Below are 21,138 nucleotides of genomic sequence, written 5' to 3' on the forward strand. Positions count from 1 at the left end.
AAATCTCAATTTGCGAAATTATCACATCTTGCGGCTGCATTTGATATTATTTTTATTTTCTTACTGCTCTACGGGCCACAAGTTGACACCCAGCGGGCCGCGAGTTAGCCACCCATGATTTAAACCATATATTATCAAATACATGTTTGTATGTGTAGATTTCCAAAATAAATAATAATTGTGAGATTACGTTGCCATAAATTAAATTGTTCAAAAACAAGGAAAACGTTTTTCACGCATACCTACTGAGTGGAGCAAAAAATTTATAAATATATATCTTTTTTGAAACTTTCCTATTCATAGTAAATATGTCACCTATTTCTAATAACTAGAAAATAAAATAAATAATACGTACCTACACTCAAATATGTATATTTTTAATTCTGATAGATTTAAGTTTTGTAATATTCCATCAGAATTTATATTCAAATTCCATGAAGTACCTTCGGTTGATAGTATTAATATAATGAATTTGTAAATTGTTAAATAGTAAACAATGTGAGCTTACTCACATATCCATGTAAAACATGTGTTAGATACATCCAAAAACGGTAAACAGTAGCATAATGTGGTATGGAAATATAATTTACAATCGGATAAGATATCAGATCAGTTAGTAGATGGTAAAAATAGCAGCGAAAAGGGAATGATCGAGGAAAATTGAAAGAGCTGGCAAAGACCTTTATCCCGAAAGTGACACAACCACAGCTGATAGTGATGATGATGAAGCAATATTATCAAATTCTTTTCAAGTGATCACACCATCCACTCGTATCTTATAAGTCACGCTGTATTATTGTTACATATTTTTGGCATATTTGTTAATTATTAAGTCTTCAAATAATATTGTTTACACTTCCTAATCTTTTCAACTTCTATGAAAATAATACGCATGTAGGTAAATAGACAGTTTTATTTTTTCCTTATATATAAAAGACCATCTAAATATTTCAAACTAAATTGTAAAAATCGAGCTTCGCTTAGGAATACAGTTTACATCGATTAGGTACCTAGTGAAATGTATTTTTAATATCATTTTTGTCATATTATAATATTTTAAATGGAAAATAACAAAGTTACACGATTTCTTTATAAAAAAATTTAATTATATAAATATTAAATTATACAAATATAAAAAATATTAAATGATAAAAGTAATACGAGAAAATGAAAACTTTAAATTAATGTGATATCTAATAAAAGTAGTGCATCAAAACGGATGTTATTCATTAATATCTGTCGAAAACGATAATTTTGAAATTTTTCTCTTAATAATAAAAAATCTCATTCCTTATACATTGATTATTTTATGATCTTTACATTTAATGCTCAACATGCATTTTTCTGCGCCACGTTGTGCTACTCTCATTTTTTTAGTTATATGTTTCGCATGGACATGTTATATTAAATTCTAATATGTGTACCTATATTATAATAATGTTTTTCAATTTTTTACAGTTTATTAAAAATATATTAAAAATAGTTTAGATTTTATAGTTCATATACATATAATATTTGAAGCTCATTAAATTCCGCTTTCCTACATAAAAGAATCATAAAACGATCAAAATCAAAAATAGATCCTTTAAATATGTAAATCCATATAATAAAAGAATCCATAGCTGAGTTTGATAACTTCAAAAACAATAAGTTAGCTACCTGATTAAATTTTTACAAAAATGAGAATTTTTATATAGTTAACCAGTTGTTGTATACACTTTGACAATAATTAATAGTTAATAGGGTACAAGATAATATAAAAAAATCGAATTCATTGGGAACAATTTATACATAATTTATATCTAATATATTTTAAAATAATTATTGTAACAAAAAAATGATTATTTAAATATTAATTTATTCACAATAATTATACATAATGCATTTTGTTTTAAAAGATATATTTAATTTTACCACTTCTGAGATATTCCATATTGAATATTTCCACATGATATTCCATGAGATAGAACTTCTTAGGTGCAAGGTATGCACCTAGAATTTGTCTTTTGACACCATCAATTCTAACAAATAACAATCAAAACCCTTTTTATGTAATATTATTCGATCGAATATAATAACGGTGTGGACACTAAATGTATAAAATTGAGATGTTTTGTAGTCAATAAAAGTATTTAAAAACTATATGAATAGACGGTTCGGCCTTGCTAATCCATTTTACTTTCAGAAAGGTATAAGTACCTATTTATTATATTGACTATTTTAATGATAGTAACAGAATTCCAAAAATATCGCCAAGATACTCAGTAAATATTAATAAGTAAAAAGAGGCTTAATAAATAAGAATTAAATATTTTATTTATAAATTTATTAAGTCCCTAATAATATAATACTAAACAAACCAATAAATATAAAAAGATATATTAATCAATAAATAAACAATATAATAATCTGAAAATTTCTTTCTTTCAGGTGAATTATGTACGCGAAAGCTTTTCTAATTATTTGTTTGACTGTAGCATGCTACGACCAAACTACAGCTACGTTTTTTCTAAGATGCCCTACAATCAATGCAAAACAAAATTTTGACTTAAGTCTAGTAAGTAAATATTTATTAAAAACCTAGTCGCGTGGTATTTAAAAAATACAAACGTATTTAGTAGCAAATGCCTAGTACTGCCACGCTGTTTAAAGTATAAATAGAGATAAATCAAATAATTTAAAGAATAAATAAATTGTATTAATTTGTTTTATAACCTTCAAAATATATTTTTATATTTACACTAGATATCATCGCAGCATGAATTTTCCTGACTTTTATTCCCAAACAGTAAATTTTAATTCATTAGCAAACATGCAAATTATCTCTGACAGCGATTTTATCTTTAGACCTATAACCACACATATTGTCCACAATTGGTGTCTAAAATAGATTTTAAGATCCGTAGAATAAAAATTCGTCCTCACATATTTTTCAGTACCAAGTTCACACATACACTCTTGAGTACCATAGATCGGTGGTTCGACTCTGCAGAACTATAAATTAGCACGATGAATACAGCGGAAAACACATTTTAAAAATACCCGATATACTGGATTTTTTGTTAGGTTAACCTAACCTAACCTAACCTAACCCAAACTAACAAATAATCTAGTATATCGGGTATTTTCAAAATGTGTTTTCCGCTGTATTCCTAATAACCGAACTGTACCATTTTGAAAATATTTTACTTTGACATACTCATTTTATTTTTTTCTAGTTTACAGGAAAGTGGTACGAATCTCGAAAGTATTATAATATTTTTGAAATATCTAGAAAATGTGTCACAACAACTTATTCAGTGAATACTCTCGGGATCATTGGTATCACCAATTCGCTAATAACATGGTAAGTATTTCTTAATCGAAATCAATTAGATTTAAAAAGGAAAGACTTAGGTCGGTTTTTTATTATCAAAAAATAGTTTATATGTATAGTACCATTGATGAATTATTCTTAAATTCTGTTTGATTCATTACTACCTATTACATTATGGAATATTTATTTGCATATTATGTATATTATATCATCGGTTCATACTAAAGGATGTAGAAAATAATCAAGAAGGATGCAGGTTCACAAAAATGAGTACATCAAAATAAAATTATCTATAAAAGCTGCAATATAAAATAGTGATGGCCAACGTTGATCGTCAAATGCCCTGTAAAATCTAAAAAAATAGGAAAATGTGATTCATCGCACGAGTATATTTATGTTATATTATGGTAACCATAATCAAATACAATAAATTATTGAACGAAACTTACAGACTGCGGAAGAAAAAAAGAATAATAATATATTCAATTTTATTAAAATTTGTTCAAGAGCGCCTTCAGACAGTTTTAAAGTTTGGAAATTACCGGTTAAATATTGCTGACATAAAGAATAGTAAATAATACTTTATGTAGTAAAAAAACTATTTGAAAAACGAAGGAGCATTTAGTATTCGCTATCAGCATCATCAATATTTCTTCACTGAGCTCGACGATGCTTCATAATGATGATTTATTAAAAAAAATGTATTCGTATTCTTTTCAATTCAAAAGCTGTAACATTATTTCAATAAATTCTTTAAATACTAAATGATTTTATTCTTAATGTTAAGTTCGTTAAAAAATATGAGTTTATGATTTATTATTCTGGATCAAGATCTTACACAATGTTTGAGCATGACGTGATATATTATTTTATCATAGCGATGTATTATTGTGGAATATAAATTTTCATGTTGAGATTAACGCACGCTATATTTTTAAGGAATGTTGCCCAAACGAATTCTGGAACTGCAACATTTGTTGGACAAACTAATGATGCTCGCCTGAGTGTAACTTTTTCCGGTAATACCCGTGAAGTGTTGGTTTTGGATACTGATTACGTTAATTATGCAGTTCTATACTCTTGTACACATGGTGTATTCTTCAATACAAGTAAGTGTGTGTTGTTATTGCTTCATTCCTTTCCAATCCTATTGCTTTGAAAGGTTCTTTGCATACGGTGAATAGTTTTTTAATTATGATATTGACCTGAAGATAATATATAAATCATCGATACATGCTAATAGTTACACAGGGGTATTATGAAATGTGCGGTGAATTCTGGCACTGATATGTATTGTTAAGAAAAAAATGTAGGTAAATAAATAAAATGAAAATAAATTAAGTCATTAAAATGAAGAAAGTATACTATATTTTATATCTTCTTCTTCTTCTTCTTCTTCTTCTTCTTCTTGCACCCTGTCTCGTCCCAACATTGGGGCATAGGGCAAGCACAAGTTGGCGCCACTTCCCTCGGTCCATCGCCAACTCCTGTGCCTTCCGCCATGTCAGACCTGCAGCACGTAGGTCGCTTTTGTAGCATCGCTGCAGGGTGAGGGAGGGCCGGCCACGGCGACGGAACCCTTGAGGCTGTGCCACAAGGGTACGGAGTGCCGCACTCTTTGGCGGCATCCGGAATACATGTCCCAGCCACGTAAATCGCCTCTTCGTGATAACTTCAATCACCGAAGGCTGTTGTGTCTGCTCACGAACTCGGGTGTTTGTAACGCGGTCGTACCAATATACCCTTAAGATTCTGCGGAGACATCGATTCTCAAAGCTCAAAAGCCGAGACTCTTGAAGCTTAGTAAGATGCCATGTCTCACAGCCATACAGGAGCACAGGTAGCACGCACGCGTTAAACAAACGACATTTGGTCCTCACAGAATACAGCCTTGACCTCCATGCGACTCCAAGTTGGTTGAACGCAGAGCCCGCCACACCCATGCGGATTCCAAGCTCATTAGAAATACCACCATCATCGGCAACCGTGGCACCCAAGTATTTGAATCTGGACACCAGCTCGACGGGCAGACCAGAAACCCGCAGAGGAGTGTCGGCGTCGATGCAAGCAGCACTGCACATGGATTTGGTCTTAGCGGCATTCAGATGAAGACCCACACGCATCGAGTTCGCGGCTAGCCTGTTCACGGTCACCTCCAACCTTTCGATCGTCGAGTCAAACACGACTGCGTCGTCTGCATACTCCAAGTCGCACAGTCTTTCTTCGCATAGATCGCTTGTGTCATCATGATGTAGGCGTATCCCACTGTCGGGGCAAACCGTCTTACGCATTATGAAATCCATCATGATGATAAATAGAAAGGGCGCAAGTACACACCCTTGCTTGACTCCTGACGCGATTTCAAAAAGGTCAGAGGATGTTCCGGCTGCTCTCACGCGACACTCTGTATTGGTGTAGAGAGCACTTATCTATATATACAGTAGATAAATTAAAGTTATTAAATATAATTTAGTGTAATATAAAAATGTATAAACATTTATTAGACGATACAAATAATATGTTAGTAACCAATCAAAATTTATAAAAAAGGAAACGACCTTGTATTTTAAAGAATTGAGGCTTGTGATCTTTGTTCGCAGCGACAGAGAATTTATGCAAACATTGAAGATACATTGTTACTTATCTGAACCTCCTTCGTCCGTTGATTTACACTGTTTCTATTTAAACATAATGAAACTACGTATGAAATTGAATTTAATTGGATGTCTTCCGATTGTGCGTCCATCAAAGTAAACTGATTAGCAAAGATATCCGTCTATGAGTGAAGTCAAGGTTAAATTCTTCTGCCGCCAGCGTTGTCTTTTGTGTGAAAGAGAAAATCAATCACTTATCTTTATCGTTTAGATCATCCCTATACCTAGTTTGGGATTGGGTTTATTTTCAACGCGACAGTATGTGTCTTACATCCCACATTCTAGTGTATTATTAAAGACTATACATACCCGAGTATTTAGCTTCACCCACCAAAGACACATAAAGGAAAAATATGAAGCTTGCAATTCAAGATATTTTTTTGATAATAAATTGTTATTTAAGGTATTTTAACTAATAAATACGTAGGTATCTAAAAACTTTAAAAAGAAAACTATTTTTTATTTCAACTCAAAGATAAATTTATCATTACCATTTCAACGAGTTTAATAATAATTCATGTACATAATGATGTATTTCAAATTCTTAAAATGTTGTCATACGATACTTTAAAGCAAATGAATATAATAATTCTAGTATTTTGTAATAATATTATATACATAGTCATCTTCGGAATGTCAGAATACGTGATACATGATCACTTATGTTCGAATATACCTTTTACAAAAGGTTTCAGTCAATGGAAAATCAGAATCGTTAGTAATTTGAGAATGTCACAAATCATCACTTTATAATCAGTGCTTGAGAGTTGGACTCTTTTCTTGCTCTGATTTAATATAAATGCTTCCGTTTTTTCTTCTGCTTTCTATGATGCTCATAATATCTGTATGATTAAATCATCTTAGTGATTAGTCAGTCATAGTATTTATAATATTATTGGTTTGTTTCAGAAAACGTGCGGATTTTAACCAGGCAAAAATCTCCATCATCCCTCGTATTGGATATGGCGCGTGCTGTTACAGACAGAAACCAGATTTATTATGGGTTTTTCGTAAAAACTGATCAAGAAAACTGTCCGGTTGGTAATTAGATATTGAAAAATCATTCCTTAATTGTCTTTAACAAATATTCGCCATTGTTGTTTTTATGAAAATAAATTGAATTGGTGCATGTGTAAAATAATATGTGATTTTTTATCATTATATCATTGTAACGCCAGCTGTGTATAATTTAATACAATTAATATTTAAGAAATGATGACAATAAAATTATGCTATATTACACAATGAAACATGTTTGTCTTACCATTGGCTAGAACCATTTAAATTAAGAATGGTTTCAAATCTGCATGTTTTAGTTTTCCTATAAAACTTTTGCAATACAGACGTACTGTACTAAAAGTTATTATAATATTAATAACTCATAATGTAATATTATAATGTGTACACCCACGATGGCTGAGCGGCAACGTGTCGGCTTATAATGTTGCAGATTCCGGGCTCAAATCCCGCATCCCGATGATGGTTGCATCTGGTGTTTGAATCTAATATCCATATCTCGGGAAAAGAAAAATCTGTTAATACAATCTCCACTCTGTGGATCTATTGATGGTCTTCTTAGAATCGAACATGGTGATCTTCTTTCTTTCACCTTGTCACCCCCCCCAGATTGGGGCATAGGGCAAGAATAAGCTCGCGCCATTTCCTTCCTTTCGTATTCGATTCTAATAATATAATGTAATATAATTGCACAGTTCATTCGACTCAATGAATGTATTTCAGCACCAATGCTAAACTATAAGAAAAGTTAATTAAATATTAATTGTTAAAAATCTTGGTTATAATAATATGAATATTTTAACCTTCACATACATAGTATATCTTTACCTATGTAATACGCTTATCCTATGTTGGTCTTGCAAGCTAGTTGTTTTCATCTTTGATGACATTGGATGAAGCCTTCACGGCTCATTGTTAATAATCGGTAGCCCACTGCAATATAGTCAGACGTTGGCAACGCCTTTGTTTACGTTTATCAAAGTGTTTCATTCCATCCTGACTCTCCGCAGAGATAAAGTAATGGGTATCACTTAGACTTAATCATGACAAGGACTTAAAACAGAGATCAACTTTGGACGGTTTCAACATGAAGAATTTTTGCCATAATACCTCAAAAGGCTGATAATCGAGAAAAAAATCATAAGACCCGTGCGTGCATCAATTGCAGTTGAAGAATCTATAAAGAATTGGGCCACCATCAAGTGATAATAAATAAGATATATATTGATCAATTATTATTTATGCATATAAAATAATGTGAACCAATACCTAAAATTTCATTTCTTTGTGTCTATGACTTTTCAATGCGAATGAATATTTTCATACAGACTGCGCCAATATCACTTTTGAAATATCGTTTTATAGAGAATCTACTATTTTACAATAATTTAATCTATTTTTATCCACCACATTAGACAATACAAAAGTAGTGCTACTGCTAAATATGGCTTATAAACAAACTATTAAATCAATATGCTTAAATAATACATTTTGACCCATTACTATTTGCTTCATTAGAATTCCTGATTAAAATATTAATAAATTTCCACTGGAGAAATAAAAATGGGGTGATCCACACAAATAAAATTTTACAGTAGGCACAAAAACGTTTTTGTTATGGTTTTCGGTCAAAGTTAAAATAAAAAATAGACATAACCGCTAAGTGCATGCTAATTAATAATTTGGATTTTATATTCCCTAATCTGATATGAATTATTGAGTTAATTAGAGTAAAACGAACAAAAAATATGGTTAACCATTTTTCCATTGTAATTCTTTCCTTTTTTGTTTAATTGCCAGCTAAATTAAGATAACAAATTGGCATTTGCAGCCTACATCCTTTGGACACAACTTGTATTTAGTCGTTTACAACGTTATTATTAAATTATTAGGGTTACGTTCTTTTTCCTTTCTACGGTCGATTTGTATTGAAGGTTTTTCATATTTTCTAGATATTAAAAAATACCTACAAATAATTCGGTTCAGCGAATTTACAGAATTTCGCGCATATATATATATATATATTATAATAATATATACGAATTGTATAATATATAAATACATATTTAATATAATATAATCGTTTTATAGAAAGAAGTAGAAATTGAATGAATAATGAATAATTATAAAAAAGATTTTTTTTACTAATATAAAATATACTTGGTACATTTATAATTTTCACAATTTTCTGTCATACCTTTTAGTTTTAGATATTCTTCCCGCCCAAACGTTTAGTGATATTGCCATCTGTATAAATTTCTCTAAAGCTAATTATGACGATTCAAACTAATTTAGATATAAGAGATTTTAATGTTGAAACAATCCATGATTACAATTTAGATGGCAATGTCTACTACCTAATAATATTTTTTTTGTATTAAAATGTACATAATATTTAACTTTAAAACAATATATTATCAGAAACGCACTTGCGATTATCCATATACATACCTACTCATTTCTACCATTATTTAATAACAACTAGTTTAGTAATAAATATGTTGTTATAAATACAAATAGGAATATACAATGAATATAAAAAATACCATAATCGTTTGCGTAGAACACATTTTGCACGATTGCAATTCTTGATTAATTAAAAATAAAATAGATCTAATTCAAGTTGCAGTGATTACTAAGTCATTGCATTATCGTTTATTTATTAGTAATAAGATACCGACCAACATTGATATTTTATTATTTATATAAAAATCAATATGCTAATATTAAATAAGTAAATAGGTATTTAAAAATTTACAAAATCAAAGTACAGCTGAAATCGATTCTTTCACAAACATGTTTAAAGTACATATAACTATGTGAATTCATACGTAAATGCATATATATATTCAATTTTCTTGCTACTATTGTTAATCTGAATAATTTAACAAAAGCGTGAATAATGCAATTGAAGATTAATAATATTAAGCCTTGAAAATTTTATACAAAAACTTTTGACTCATGATAAAACATACAATACATTTTTTGGTGTGTTATTTATACATTTCATTATTTTTTGTCTATGTTGGCACTTATGTTTTGATAATTTTACAATTTTTGAACATATTTAAGTTAATACATCGATAGTAAATAAATAGTAATAGACTGGAAATGATCCCATGTAAAAAGTTATACGCTATTTACAAATTTGAAGATAATAATATAATATTTAAACAACATATTATTATGTATATATAAAAAAATACCACCATGATCATCATCATCGTCATCTATCAGGATCAATCTACTGCTAGATGAAGGCCTCTTCTAGTTTTTTCATTCTTATCGGTAATATGAATTGTGATGCTCCGGATTTATATAGAAATTTTGTCTTTCATCGATTCAGTGGTATTTAGATCTACCTTTTAGACATTTTTGAACCTCCGGTACAATTTAATATTCAACAATAAATAAAGTAGGCACTTAATTATAAATGAATACAACATCACGTAAAGCAAAATATGATCTGTTAATGGTCGTGCAAATGGTTGGCTCTAATAAAGACTTCAATGCCAAATAGTGCCAAGAAGTTCAACGCCAAATAGGTATATAAAGGTACTTGCGTAATTTAATTAAACACTTTGTAGGTATTTCTCAGTAACTTAGGCATAAGTCTAATTCATCAATGATATAAATAATCATAAATCAATATTTAAAATAATTCGTAATTATATTTTCAGTGTAGATGTTGCTATTATTTAAACAATTATATTGTGAGCGATGTTTAAACATCCGGCCCTGACCTAACCTTCCAAATACGACTCGAAATGGAAATATTTTCAAATATAATAAAGGATCATGTAGGCGTTCAACGGTGTAGTAGTGGGTAACATATAAGATAGTTTAAATAATTCGTCCATACAAGATAAAAGAATCATCATTAATCCATCCAGCTTTGCAAAATTATAAGTATAGTTAAAGTAAGTACATGTACTATTATATTACAGAGTGTGTAATGTATTACTTATTAGCATTAAAATGTTGAAATATTTTTTGTGATTCATTTACGCATATTAAGAAATCTCTCTTGGTATATCTTAATCGTTGTGTACTCTGATGCTTGGTTAAATTGTTATAATTAGTTATTGGCTTTGGTATAATTTGACTTTAATACATTATACTGTTAATATATTTGAAATACGTTTTAAAATATTTGGTAGAGAACATATAAATCCTCAACATAAGTAAATTTTTATTTGTAATATATAATATGCTTAAACAATCTAAATACATTTGCCAAAATTATTTATTTAATAAAGAGTGTGATTAATATATTTATAAACCATGGTCTAAAAAGATTATATTAAAATGTGTATCGGCATACCAATACCCTGATAGTTTAAATAAAAATAAATTTTTTTGTAATTATGGTGACGATTAATTTTTGTACTTAATCACAATACATTTTTAACATACGAGTAATCACTAATATAAAAATCTCAAGAACCTGCACAGATTAAATATATTATTTTAAATGTAATAAAAATAATTATTCGAGAAAATATTGGTATATATGGACTAAGCAATTATACAGTTAAGTAATAGTTTGAATGGTAAAAGACATCTGTTATTTGAATCGATAGTGGTAATTACAAAAATATGACAATAAGGCATATCGAGATTAACATACAATTTACATTTAAAATAGATCATCGTCATACTATCTGAGGGAATTTTATTTTCTTATTAGATTAGTGTTAACTAAGTTTCGTATACAATTATTGTAGTATTTATATTAATTAATTTGATTTTAACAAAAATACTACAGTAAATTTCAGAATTGCCTTTATACGAGTATTAGCATTGGACGTATGTATGTCGATACAAAATATAACGTACGTACGTATGTCTAGGTTTTCTAGTATGAATATTTTAATAGCAATAAATAATGTTTCAAAAGAGTACCTATATGACGCAGTTATTGTTAGTGAATATCTCGTAAGTAGTACTTGCTTTTGGCGGAGGCTACAGTTTCCGGACCAACTGGCTGCAAGCGCTGCAGTGCCTTGCTAACATAACCAATGTTAAGACCACTGTTATTTCGCCCGCTCACATAGGATTTGTATAAAAATGAAAACAGTTGTATGTGAATTGTGAATACAAATAATAACAATTATTGTCGTATTGCTAAGAGTACAGCAATTAATGACTATTTAATGATCATTATTTAAGTCAGATTATATGTGTAAGAGAAAATTAAGTGTTTTTTTAGTATTATAAATTGAAATCAGTATTAATAATAAATAAATAAAAATTTAAAAAACAATCACTTGGTACGTAAAAATGAAATATACAGTGATCTTTTTGTTGAAAAAATAATAATTTCTCCATATTAAATTACAATAATAACGATAGCAGTAATGTCAAAGTATATAAAAAATGTAATATAAATATTTTGTTTATAATAATAGATGGACGTAGCATTATTTATTTAAATGTTTACGAACATAATAATAAACTGATTACCTTGTGAGTTATTTAACATAAGTTGTATCCGGATAATTAAATATTATATGACGAAGTATGCAGTGGGATTATATATAATTTAAGTAGAATATTAATTTATATATTTTAGCATGTTGTCTAATATTCTTAAAAGAAAACGTGGACAAATTAATATTGGCACATACTCAGTAATATTAATGAGATAATGACGAAAACGAAAGTAGATTGGTATAATTACCATAATAACGGAATATGGTATAAAATAAAATAATGTTTCATTGAAAACCAGTTTGACATATAAAAACTAATAGTTGAATATTATGTAATAAAAATTATTGTGGTACAACGAGGTTAGTGTTTTTAATTATTAATCTCATTTCGCTTTAAAAATCTAATAGTAAATAGTTCAGTTGAAATTTGTATATTTAGTATTTGGCATACTGTTAAATATTGTGACTCTATTTTACTATATACACTATCTATATAGTAGTTACGTGCTTGCATAATCCATAAAAAATGTGTTTGGAAATATTATATTATTTAATTCAAGGCCATTTTTCAGTTCATTAAATCTATTACATTTAGATCATTGGATTAAACAATCAAGTAATGTTTGCATACAATTATTAGGTAAAATACTTTTAATTTGTTATATGTAGCATCATCATCAGCCGGGATCAATCCACTGTTAGATGAAGGCCTACCCTATCTCCTTCCACTTTCTCAGTATCTAGTTCTTCCATAACACGTACATCCACCGAACTATTAGATCGTCTATCCAACGGGTTTTACGGTGTGCTTGTGGTCATTTAGTGCCCTTTGGGTACCACTGTATGACGGTATTTATCTAGAAGTTATCTACTAGCCGATTGACTTCTTCAGCTCATTGCCATTTTATCTGCTTAGCGGTCTCTATCACATTGCGTACTCTTGTCTGCTTTCTTATCCATCAGTTTGTTTATTTTGTTGTCTTTCTGTGTTATAACGAATACGCACTTTTATATTCCACGTTAAGGGTACATGGTTCACATGAATATAAGAGCACTGGTAGCACACGTTGTGCTAAAGACACAGTGTGAAGTCACTTTTGAAGATACCAACATGTTTGCGCGACGCCAGTTTGGTTCTGCGAACAATGTCGTCATACATACCACTCTCTATTGACATTTTTGTTACCCGAGATGAACGTAGATGTTGACCAGGTCAATTTGAGTGCCATTGATAATGATCATTTTATATATAATATTATTGTTAAATTTAAATAGCATATCAAATAATTTTATTTTAAAAATATCTTTGGGCTGTTTGATTCCTTTGGTCGAATTTTTATATTTATTTACAGGTAATAAATAAATTAAAATAAATTTATGCAGAATATTCTTATTTAAATTTTAAATTTCATAAAGCAGTATTATGATTATAATCATAATTATAAAACACAGTATATGTATCGTTTTAATCAATAAAAATGACATTACATTTTGTAAAATCATGTTCACATGAGAATTTTTTTTGCCAAACAATTGTTTACAAAATACAAAAAATTCTTCAAAAATAATATGATCATAAAAATATATATTTATAATTAAAATGTATACTTAATGCAACAGTGAAAAATTCCATATAAAAATGTTTTTATAGGATTTCTATAGGATTTCAAAATTTTATTCTTGAATCGAAAAATATAATAATATAATAAAATATAAATAAAAAAATACTATTGTAGATACGAATCAAATAGTTTTAACATTGTTTTTCAATTTCGATGAAAAAAATAACCAAGAAAATACAAAAAATGGTATAAATATTATAACATAATTATTATGGATCAAGAAAAAAATACTTATTTATTTATATACCGATAATTTAACGAACATTTTTATTAATTCTGTGGCAATGTAATAAAATAAATGATATTTTGTTTTTTCATAAATAAGTTATTATTGAAGCGTTGCAGTCGTAATTTTGTTAAATATCTCTTACGCGATAAATTTTATTGGCATTGGAAGGTCACCATAATTATACTGGCATTTTAAGCAATGATCTTCCGGGTCCATAATATAATGAGCAACTATAAAATGGTTTAATAATTTGACTTTTTACTAATTTAATATATTTACAGTCAAACTGACAATGACTTTTCGTATATTTTCCATATATATAGAGGCTACAAATTTAATACAAATATACGGTGACATAGTACCTAATTAGTATTCTAATAATGTCACAAATCATAATATTTAGGCGACAATGATACAATAATGTATTCACCATGGATTTATTATTGCATTAATTTTTAATATGACTACTTTAACATTTAGTAATATTATTCAGAGATGATTATACTTACTTTATGTCATTAAATTAAGGTTTCATTTAGATTTGAAAATGTCTGATTTTTTAGTTTTTATTGATATGTCACACAACATTTTAGATTTTGGAATTTTGACCTTCGGGATAATCGTCTGGCACCCACTCCTTTGGATGTTCATATATTATGATCTGATGTATTTTTATTTTGTGTCGACTAGGGAACATAAGCTGTATGGGAACTCATTTACAGTACCGGTTTAGGTATAACATGGTACGGATATTGAATGTGGAAAAATATCGAATAAACTTAAACGCATATTAAAGAATAAAATATTTACTTCTGTCTCATAATATGCATAAAAGTTTATCGCGTAAATAAAGGGCACATTCAATATTTGAGGACGGTTGAGACTTTGTTTTCATTGGTTTTATGACCTACCTATAATAATAAAGCAAACCTTGCTTCAAATGCAGGTTAAAAAAATATCTGAAGCTCAGTCTGATCAAAATTTTATATGTATATTGAATAGATACTGCTTAAAATAATGTTAACGATGAAATATTTACTTTTTTTTCAGATATGAAAATGTATAAAAACGTGATAATACTTTTTTGCTTCATTGTAGCATGCTATGCTCAGATTCCATATTTTGGATCATGTCCTACTATTAATCCCAAACAAAATTTTGATGCACCAAAGGTATGTGAAGGTATTTTGAAAACTTTTATTGAGAATAAACATGGTTAATATATAGTATTTGCCACATAATTGTTTTTGTCATTGAATCAAGAAAAATATCATTTCTCATTCTGAATAAGCAACAAACTTATAAAGATGCACTTATTTAAGTAGTAGATACTTTACTGTTGTATTTTCTCATTAGTTTCGTTAAAAATCATTGAATGTTATATTTACTTACATAATTTTATGAATAAATTTATGTAATAAAATAGTCTCATAGACTCTATAGTATTAATTTTAAATAATTTAAAGACTAACTAAATGATAAAGAGTATGTATTAACGAGGGCAACAATAAAACACTGTCAATACTTATGAACAAATTTAGATACATAACGATTTAGGTTTTGTATTTTTTGCGAAAGCAGTGGAGTAGTAGACTCAATGCTCGACATCAATCGGGAGCTGAATCTCGCATCAGGATCAAATTTATATTATGCTTAGTTACAAAGTGTCAAAATCAATGGGTTTGGTAAATGGTTTGGTCAAGAAATATTGTTAATTATAGTCTTAATAAACTATCCCCTTTTAATTAAAATGAGATATGACTTTTCTGCATCACTTATATACAAATATCTTGAAGAGACACATTACTATTTCAATTATCATTTTTTAGTACCTAGGAAAATGGTATGAAGCTGAAAAATACTTTGCAGTATTTGAACTAGGAGGAAAATGCGTCACGGCATTGTATTCACCTATGCTTTCTGGAGTGATCGGCGTCCTTAATACCCAATTAAATGTATTGTGAGTAATATTTTACCATTTATAGAATTAAACATAAATCGTCTTTAGATTTCTGGTTATGGTTATAAGATATTTATTAATTAATTAAATAAATATAATTATGTATAACTCAGCGGAAATAATAACTTTTTATAGATGTTTATTCATAGAAAATAATAACATGCATAAACTTAAAATCACCACTAAAAATATTTTTTCTTTTTCGACCATGTCCGATCCTAATAGGATCATATGGGCCTCCACAGAGTAGAGGTTTGTATCAACAGATTTTTTTTACGAGAAATGGATGTCAGCCTTTTGCTCAACCTAATAGGTCCATACCCTGACTCACACACAAATTGAAAAACAATATATTGTGTACTTGCCAAACCCAGGATTCGAACCTGAGACCCACGGCATGATAGTCCAACGCTTAAGCCACGCGGCCACCGTGGGTGTCAGCGTATTTAACCACTACAAAAAATCTTTTTGAAAAAAAATAATATGACACCTACCAGGATTATAACCCGTATCTATGTCATGCTCTATCAACTAAACTTCGTGCGTGCTACCTAACTGCATCGCAATTAATTAATGGCCTTTAAAATAATTATTTACTCTGATGTGTTTCCTATATTGCGATCCCGCTAGGTATCGCATTTTTATTAATAGTGATTAAATATTTCTCTGCGGTGTTTTTAAATTATGTGTGTTCAAAGAAAAATGTTATTACATTATTTACTAAATAAAAAATTAGACAATAATAAAATAAGTTTAGCATCCACTTTTAGTATAGGCTACTTTTATCAACTTTACATAAATAATAAAATAGCATTACACCAATTCATATTATTTCAAATAATAATTGGAAGAAAATTATTGTGTGTTTTAACATATTATCCAAGTACATAATCGTGACCATTTATTTATTGAAGAAATAATATCACATTTCCATTATTCATTAGATACATACGTATTTTTATAAAACCTTAGATAATAAGTATAACATAGTCGTCGGTATAAAATTTGAGCGGGTGTAATGATATTTTTTGTTCATACAAAATACAATCATTTATGATAAATTGAACTTACATTGCTCAATATTGTGTTGGTCACTAAACAGCTGAGCTAGAACTTATGTTATTCAAAATGCCAAGGTGAGTTTTATAAAAACTTTGATTGGCTGTGACATTATATTAAACAATTAACAATCTTGCATAACTAATAAAAATTGTAATTAAATCTTGGATTTACAATATTGAAAAATTGCATAGCTAAAATATAATTTAATACTAGATATCCTTTACTGACGCATTATTTCTGAAATTAAAGGTATTGTAAACGATCATTTTACATCTGAAATGATCCTGTGCTGGTCTTGATGCTCCAGTCATTATTAATTAAGTTGATTTCTTGATGATGTCACTCCTAATACTAAAATTACTTACCTACCTGTAATATTTTTATAGATTCATATAATTATTTTTATTCGGTAATTTATAATCCTAATGCTTCTTCATGAAGGATAAATTGTTTCTTAATTTGGTGATGAAATGTTTGAGTAGAGTAAAGATGATGATTTCGCTAGCATGCCGGTTAAAAACGCTTCCACTTATATAGTTTATAGCGACAATTTTCCCCAAAATTTAAATGTGACACTTTTCTAAATTATTTTCTTTTATTAAAAATTTGTATACTCAAATATGTAATTATTTCAATCATATATTTGTAAATATTTATTATTTATTATTCTTTTTAACTTTACCAATAATATTTACAATAAAGATTTGTTACATAATTTTAAATAAATAAACATAAAATACTGATACGTATTTGATTTTATTATCACTAAAATACTTTTACTTATACGTATCAACATAGCTAAATAGCGTCTGTACACGTGCATGGATTTACTGGTACCAATAGTGCGTAAAATTACTTACTGTTTAAACGCAAAAGTGCTGACTGTCTCGCCAATCTTATTCTTCAAGTCTAAGAGAGACGCGTTGTTGTACGGTGATATTTGACATGTTGTGAAAATTGGCAATCGTCAAAATACTCTGTGCGGTATAGTTCTTATTTTTTTTGGCAGATTCGCCACTACCGTTCTACCGCGCATGCGTCGCCTGAAAATTCAACTCGCTGAACTTTTACATTTTATCGTTATGGTCGCGACAATACGCACTGCCGCCAGTAAATCCATGCACGTGAAAACGGGGTAAAGATTAATAACTAATTCGAATTGTTAATATAAAACATACTCTTTTATTGTATTAATTATTTGATGTTGTTAAATAAATTAATTTAAATACTGTGATGTATTTTTTGATTATGAATAAAAATACTCTATATTAGGTGTATAAAATAAATATACGTGTAGATTGATAACAGATTAGAATTATTGATAAACTATTCTTTAATTGTTTCAAATTTTAGAACAAATGTCCCAAGGAGCATTAGCGGAACAGCGACATTTGTAGGTATGCCTACTGATGCTCGCCTAAATGTAGTTTTCCCTGTGGCTCCATTCCCAGCCCCTTATTGGGTGCTCGAAACTGATTATAACAACTATTCAGTGGTATATTCTTGTACCAATGTAGGACAGTTTTTTAATTTCAGTGAGTATACCGTGCATTATTATTATTATACATAGTTCAGTATTAGTATTTTGTAATCTAATACGGTTTCGACCAGGGTTTCGAACCGGAATTGAACCAAAAACCGGAAAACCTTTTTTTTGTCCGAACAAATACAGGGATGATACAAAAAATATCGTTTTTTTCGGTTCGGTTCATGTTCAAACTCTCGCGTTAACGTTGTTTTACTCCTCACTTCAGTTATCGTAAATATGCTGTTTTTCATTTGAAATAAGTGTGTCAAATTCAAGGCGCAAAGAAATCATTCAAGATCGTGTGATGCATCTCGACATAATTCTAATAATTTATTATATATTATTTTATCATCACCATTGGTTTCAAAGCGTAGCGCCGGGCTACAACGAAACCCAATCGATATAGATTTTTTGACTTGAACCGAAACGAAAACCGAAACGGAAAAAATATCGGTTCGAAGCCCTGGTTTTGACAGAAGAAACAGTACGTATATACATTTTCTTCCATTACATATTATAAATAATTTAAATAAATCAGTTAATATAGGTACCTATACATTATTTAAAAGCGTGAGCTGTTAATCATCTTGGTAAATAAAAATAAAAATGCATTATAATAATTAATATAAATTAAATATAATGTAGTAGGTATATAATCCAAACAATTAATTAAAGTCAAGCATGGTTTCATTCCCTCGTAATAACATTATTTGTTAACGAACTTGCCATTGGTGACGCCAATCGGACTTTGTTCAGCCAAATCGCTTCGGATATTGATAGATTTTACCTCTATGAAAATGATTTTACGCGGACATTGGATATTGTTTTATAAATTATTAAAGCATGATATATTTAGCTTATTAATGTAATGTGTAATTTTTATATTATTTTTTTTATACTGTTTTTATTTTATATTTATTTATTTCTTCATATCATGCGGTGAACGTCTTGAATGTGTTATTTGTAAAGTTCACTAAATGTAAATAAATAAATTTGAATTTTATTATAAAATTGAATATGAATTAAACTAATAGAAGATTAATATATTTATATTTCCTGGCGTCCAAACATTACTAATTAAAGTAATCTTTCAAGACCATTACAACCCTAAAGCTCTTAAAAGGTTTGAGATTGTCAAAATTCTTAAATGCTTTTTCAATAGTCAGTCATTATTCAGTGTTCTAGAGTTTTATTCTTTGTCTTGTTTGACTACTTACTACTTATGTAATTGAGTGAGCATTTAATTGGTCGAATTCCATTTTACAAAATGATAATATAAATTATATATATCAAGACGCATTTTATATATTTTATACTATCATTTTGTAATTATTATTAACTAAAGAAAATATATATTTCCATAAAATAAAACGTAAGAAAGCTCATAATAATATATAATACGCTTGAATGCTTACCAATAACTTCCATTTTATAGTTAAAATGATCTTGAAATTGATATTTGAAAATTATAACATATTATAGCATTCGTTTACTAAAACTAAGAATATCACGAAGAAAGCAGAAAATGAAAAGAATTATATCCACCTGTCAAAAAAACTTATATAAGTATATTTAATGTATTTGTTGTGTAATTAATTTTTATAAAATGTTTTTCAGGATTTTTGTGGATTTTAACCAGAGCACGATTACCTAGCCCTTACGTAATGAAAATGGCATATAGTGTATTGGACAGAAACCATCTTAATAGAGCTTTCCTACTGAAAACAGACCAGAAGAGTTGTCCCGCAAACCATTAACAGCGGATATTTTCCAATTTTGAAATACATTATTTAGAGTAGAAACTCGATGACTAATAAAAATAGATTTTCAGCCATTTAAATTCAGAATACTTTATTACAAATTGAAAAACAATATATTGGAAGGTAGAAAATCATCTATTCGGTGTTGATTCAATTGGTGTATTAAGTATTACTTAGTATTTAAATTGTTGTTGCACGCCTTTGCATGGCATTCAATTAGTCGATTTGTAATTCCTTTACATTTTTGTTTAATTTTAAATCTTCTTGTGTATTAAATAACAAGGAGAATGTAGTATGTTCGAAGAAGATATTTTTAAGATTATTTATTAACGAAAATCAAATGTATTTATTTATGAATGATATTTTTTTAATATTTTTATTACTTTTTAACGGTAAATAATAAAAGATAATATCGATTTAAAAAATGTTATTCTGGCATTTTCATTTTTGCTTATTTTATTGAAATATACTCACGTTTAATGGCTAGATAATTATTGACCGGCTAATGATATAATAATTGTAGGTATTTATAAACGTAGTAATAAACTCTGTTCA

The 21,138-nt window shown here is 28.6% G+C and overlaps 1 protein-coding gene and 1 long non-coding RNA gene across 3 annotated transcripts; both read left to right on the plus strand.

The window, feature by feature from the left end:
- The first annotated feature begins 959 nt into the window (after positions 1 to 959).
- Positions 960 to 7,217, plus strand: LOC147072202 (uncharacterized). The gene is made up of 5 exons (XR_015070583.1): positions 960 to 1,006; positions 2,431 to 2,557; positions 3,219 to 3,346; positions 4,256 to 4,425; positions 6,880 to 7,217. It is a non-coding gene; the product is annotated as an uncharacterized LOC147072202 (long non-coding RNA).
- A 4,794-nt stretch (positions 7,218 to 12,011) lies between these two features.
- LOC147072203 (apolipoprotein D-like) lies at positions 12,012 to 21,011 on the plus strand. Of its 2 annotated transcripts, XM_085946536.1 has the most exons (6): positions 12,768 to 12,782; positions 12,995 to 13,062; positions 15,324 to 15,445; positions 16,103 to 16,233; positions 18,649 to 18,830; positions 20,441 to 21,011. In XM_085946536.1, exons 3-6 carry the CDS (start codon positions 15,326 to 15,328, stop codon positions 20,578 to 20,580), a joined length of 573 nt encoding a protein of 190 aa, XP_085802662.1. In that variant the 5' UTR covers positions 12,768 to 12,782; positions 12,995 to 13,062; positions 15,324 to 15,325; the 3' UTR covers positions 20,581 to 21,011. The 2 variants fall into 2 exon arrangements, with proteins under 2 accessions (XP_085802661.1, XP_085802662.1); XM_085946535.1 differs by lacking the exons at positions 12,768 to 12,782; positions 12,995 to 13,062 and adding an exon at positions 12,012 to 12,172.
- The last annotated feature ends 127 nt before the right edge of the window (positions 21,012 to 21,138 follow it).

The sequence above is a fragment of the Rhyacophila brunnea genome, unplaced genomic scaffold, assembly GCF_057557595.1.
Source record: "Rhyacophila brunnea isolate RB1 unplaced genomic scaffold, BYU_Rbru_1.0 scaffold_2, whole genome shotgun sequence".
Classification (NCBI taxonomy): Eukaryota; Metazoa; Arthropoda; class Insecta; order Trichoptera; family Rhyacophilidae; genus Rhyacophila; species Rhyacophila brunnea.

Coding starts and splice junctions, on each gene's coding strand:
- LOC147072203 (XM_085946535.1), top strand. Junction 16,234..18,648: donor AATACCCAATTAAATGTATT/GTGAGTAATATT, acceptor TTCAAATTTTAG/AACAAATGTCCCAAGGAGCA. Junction 18,831..20,440: donor AGGACAGTTTTTTAATTTCA/GTGAGTATACCG, acceptor AATGTTTTTCAG/GATTTTTGTGGATTTTAACC.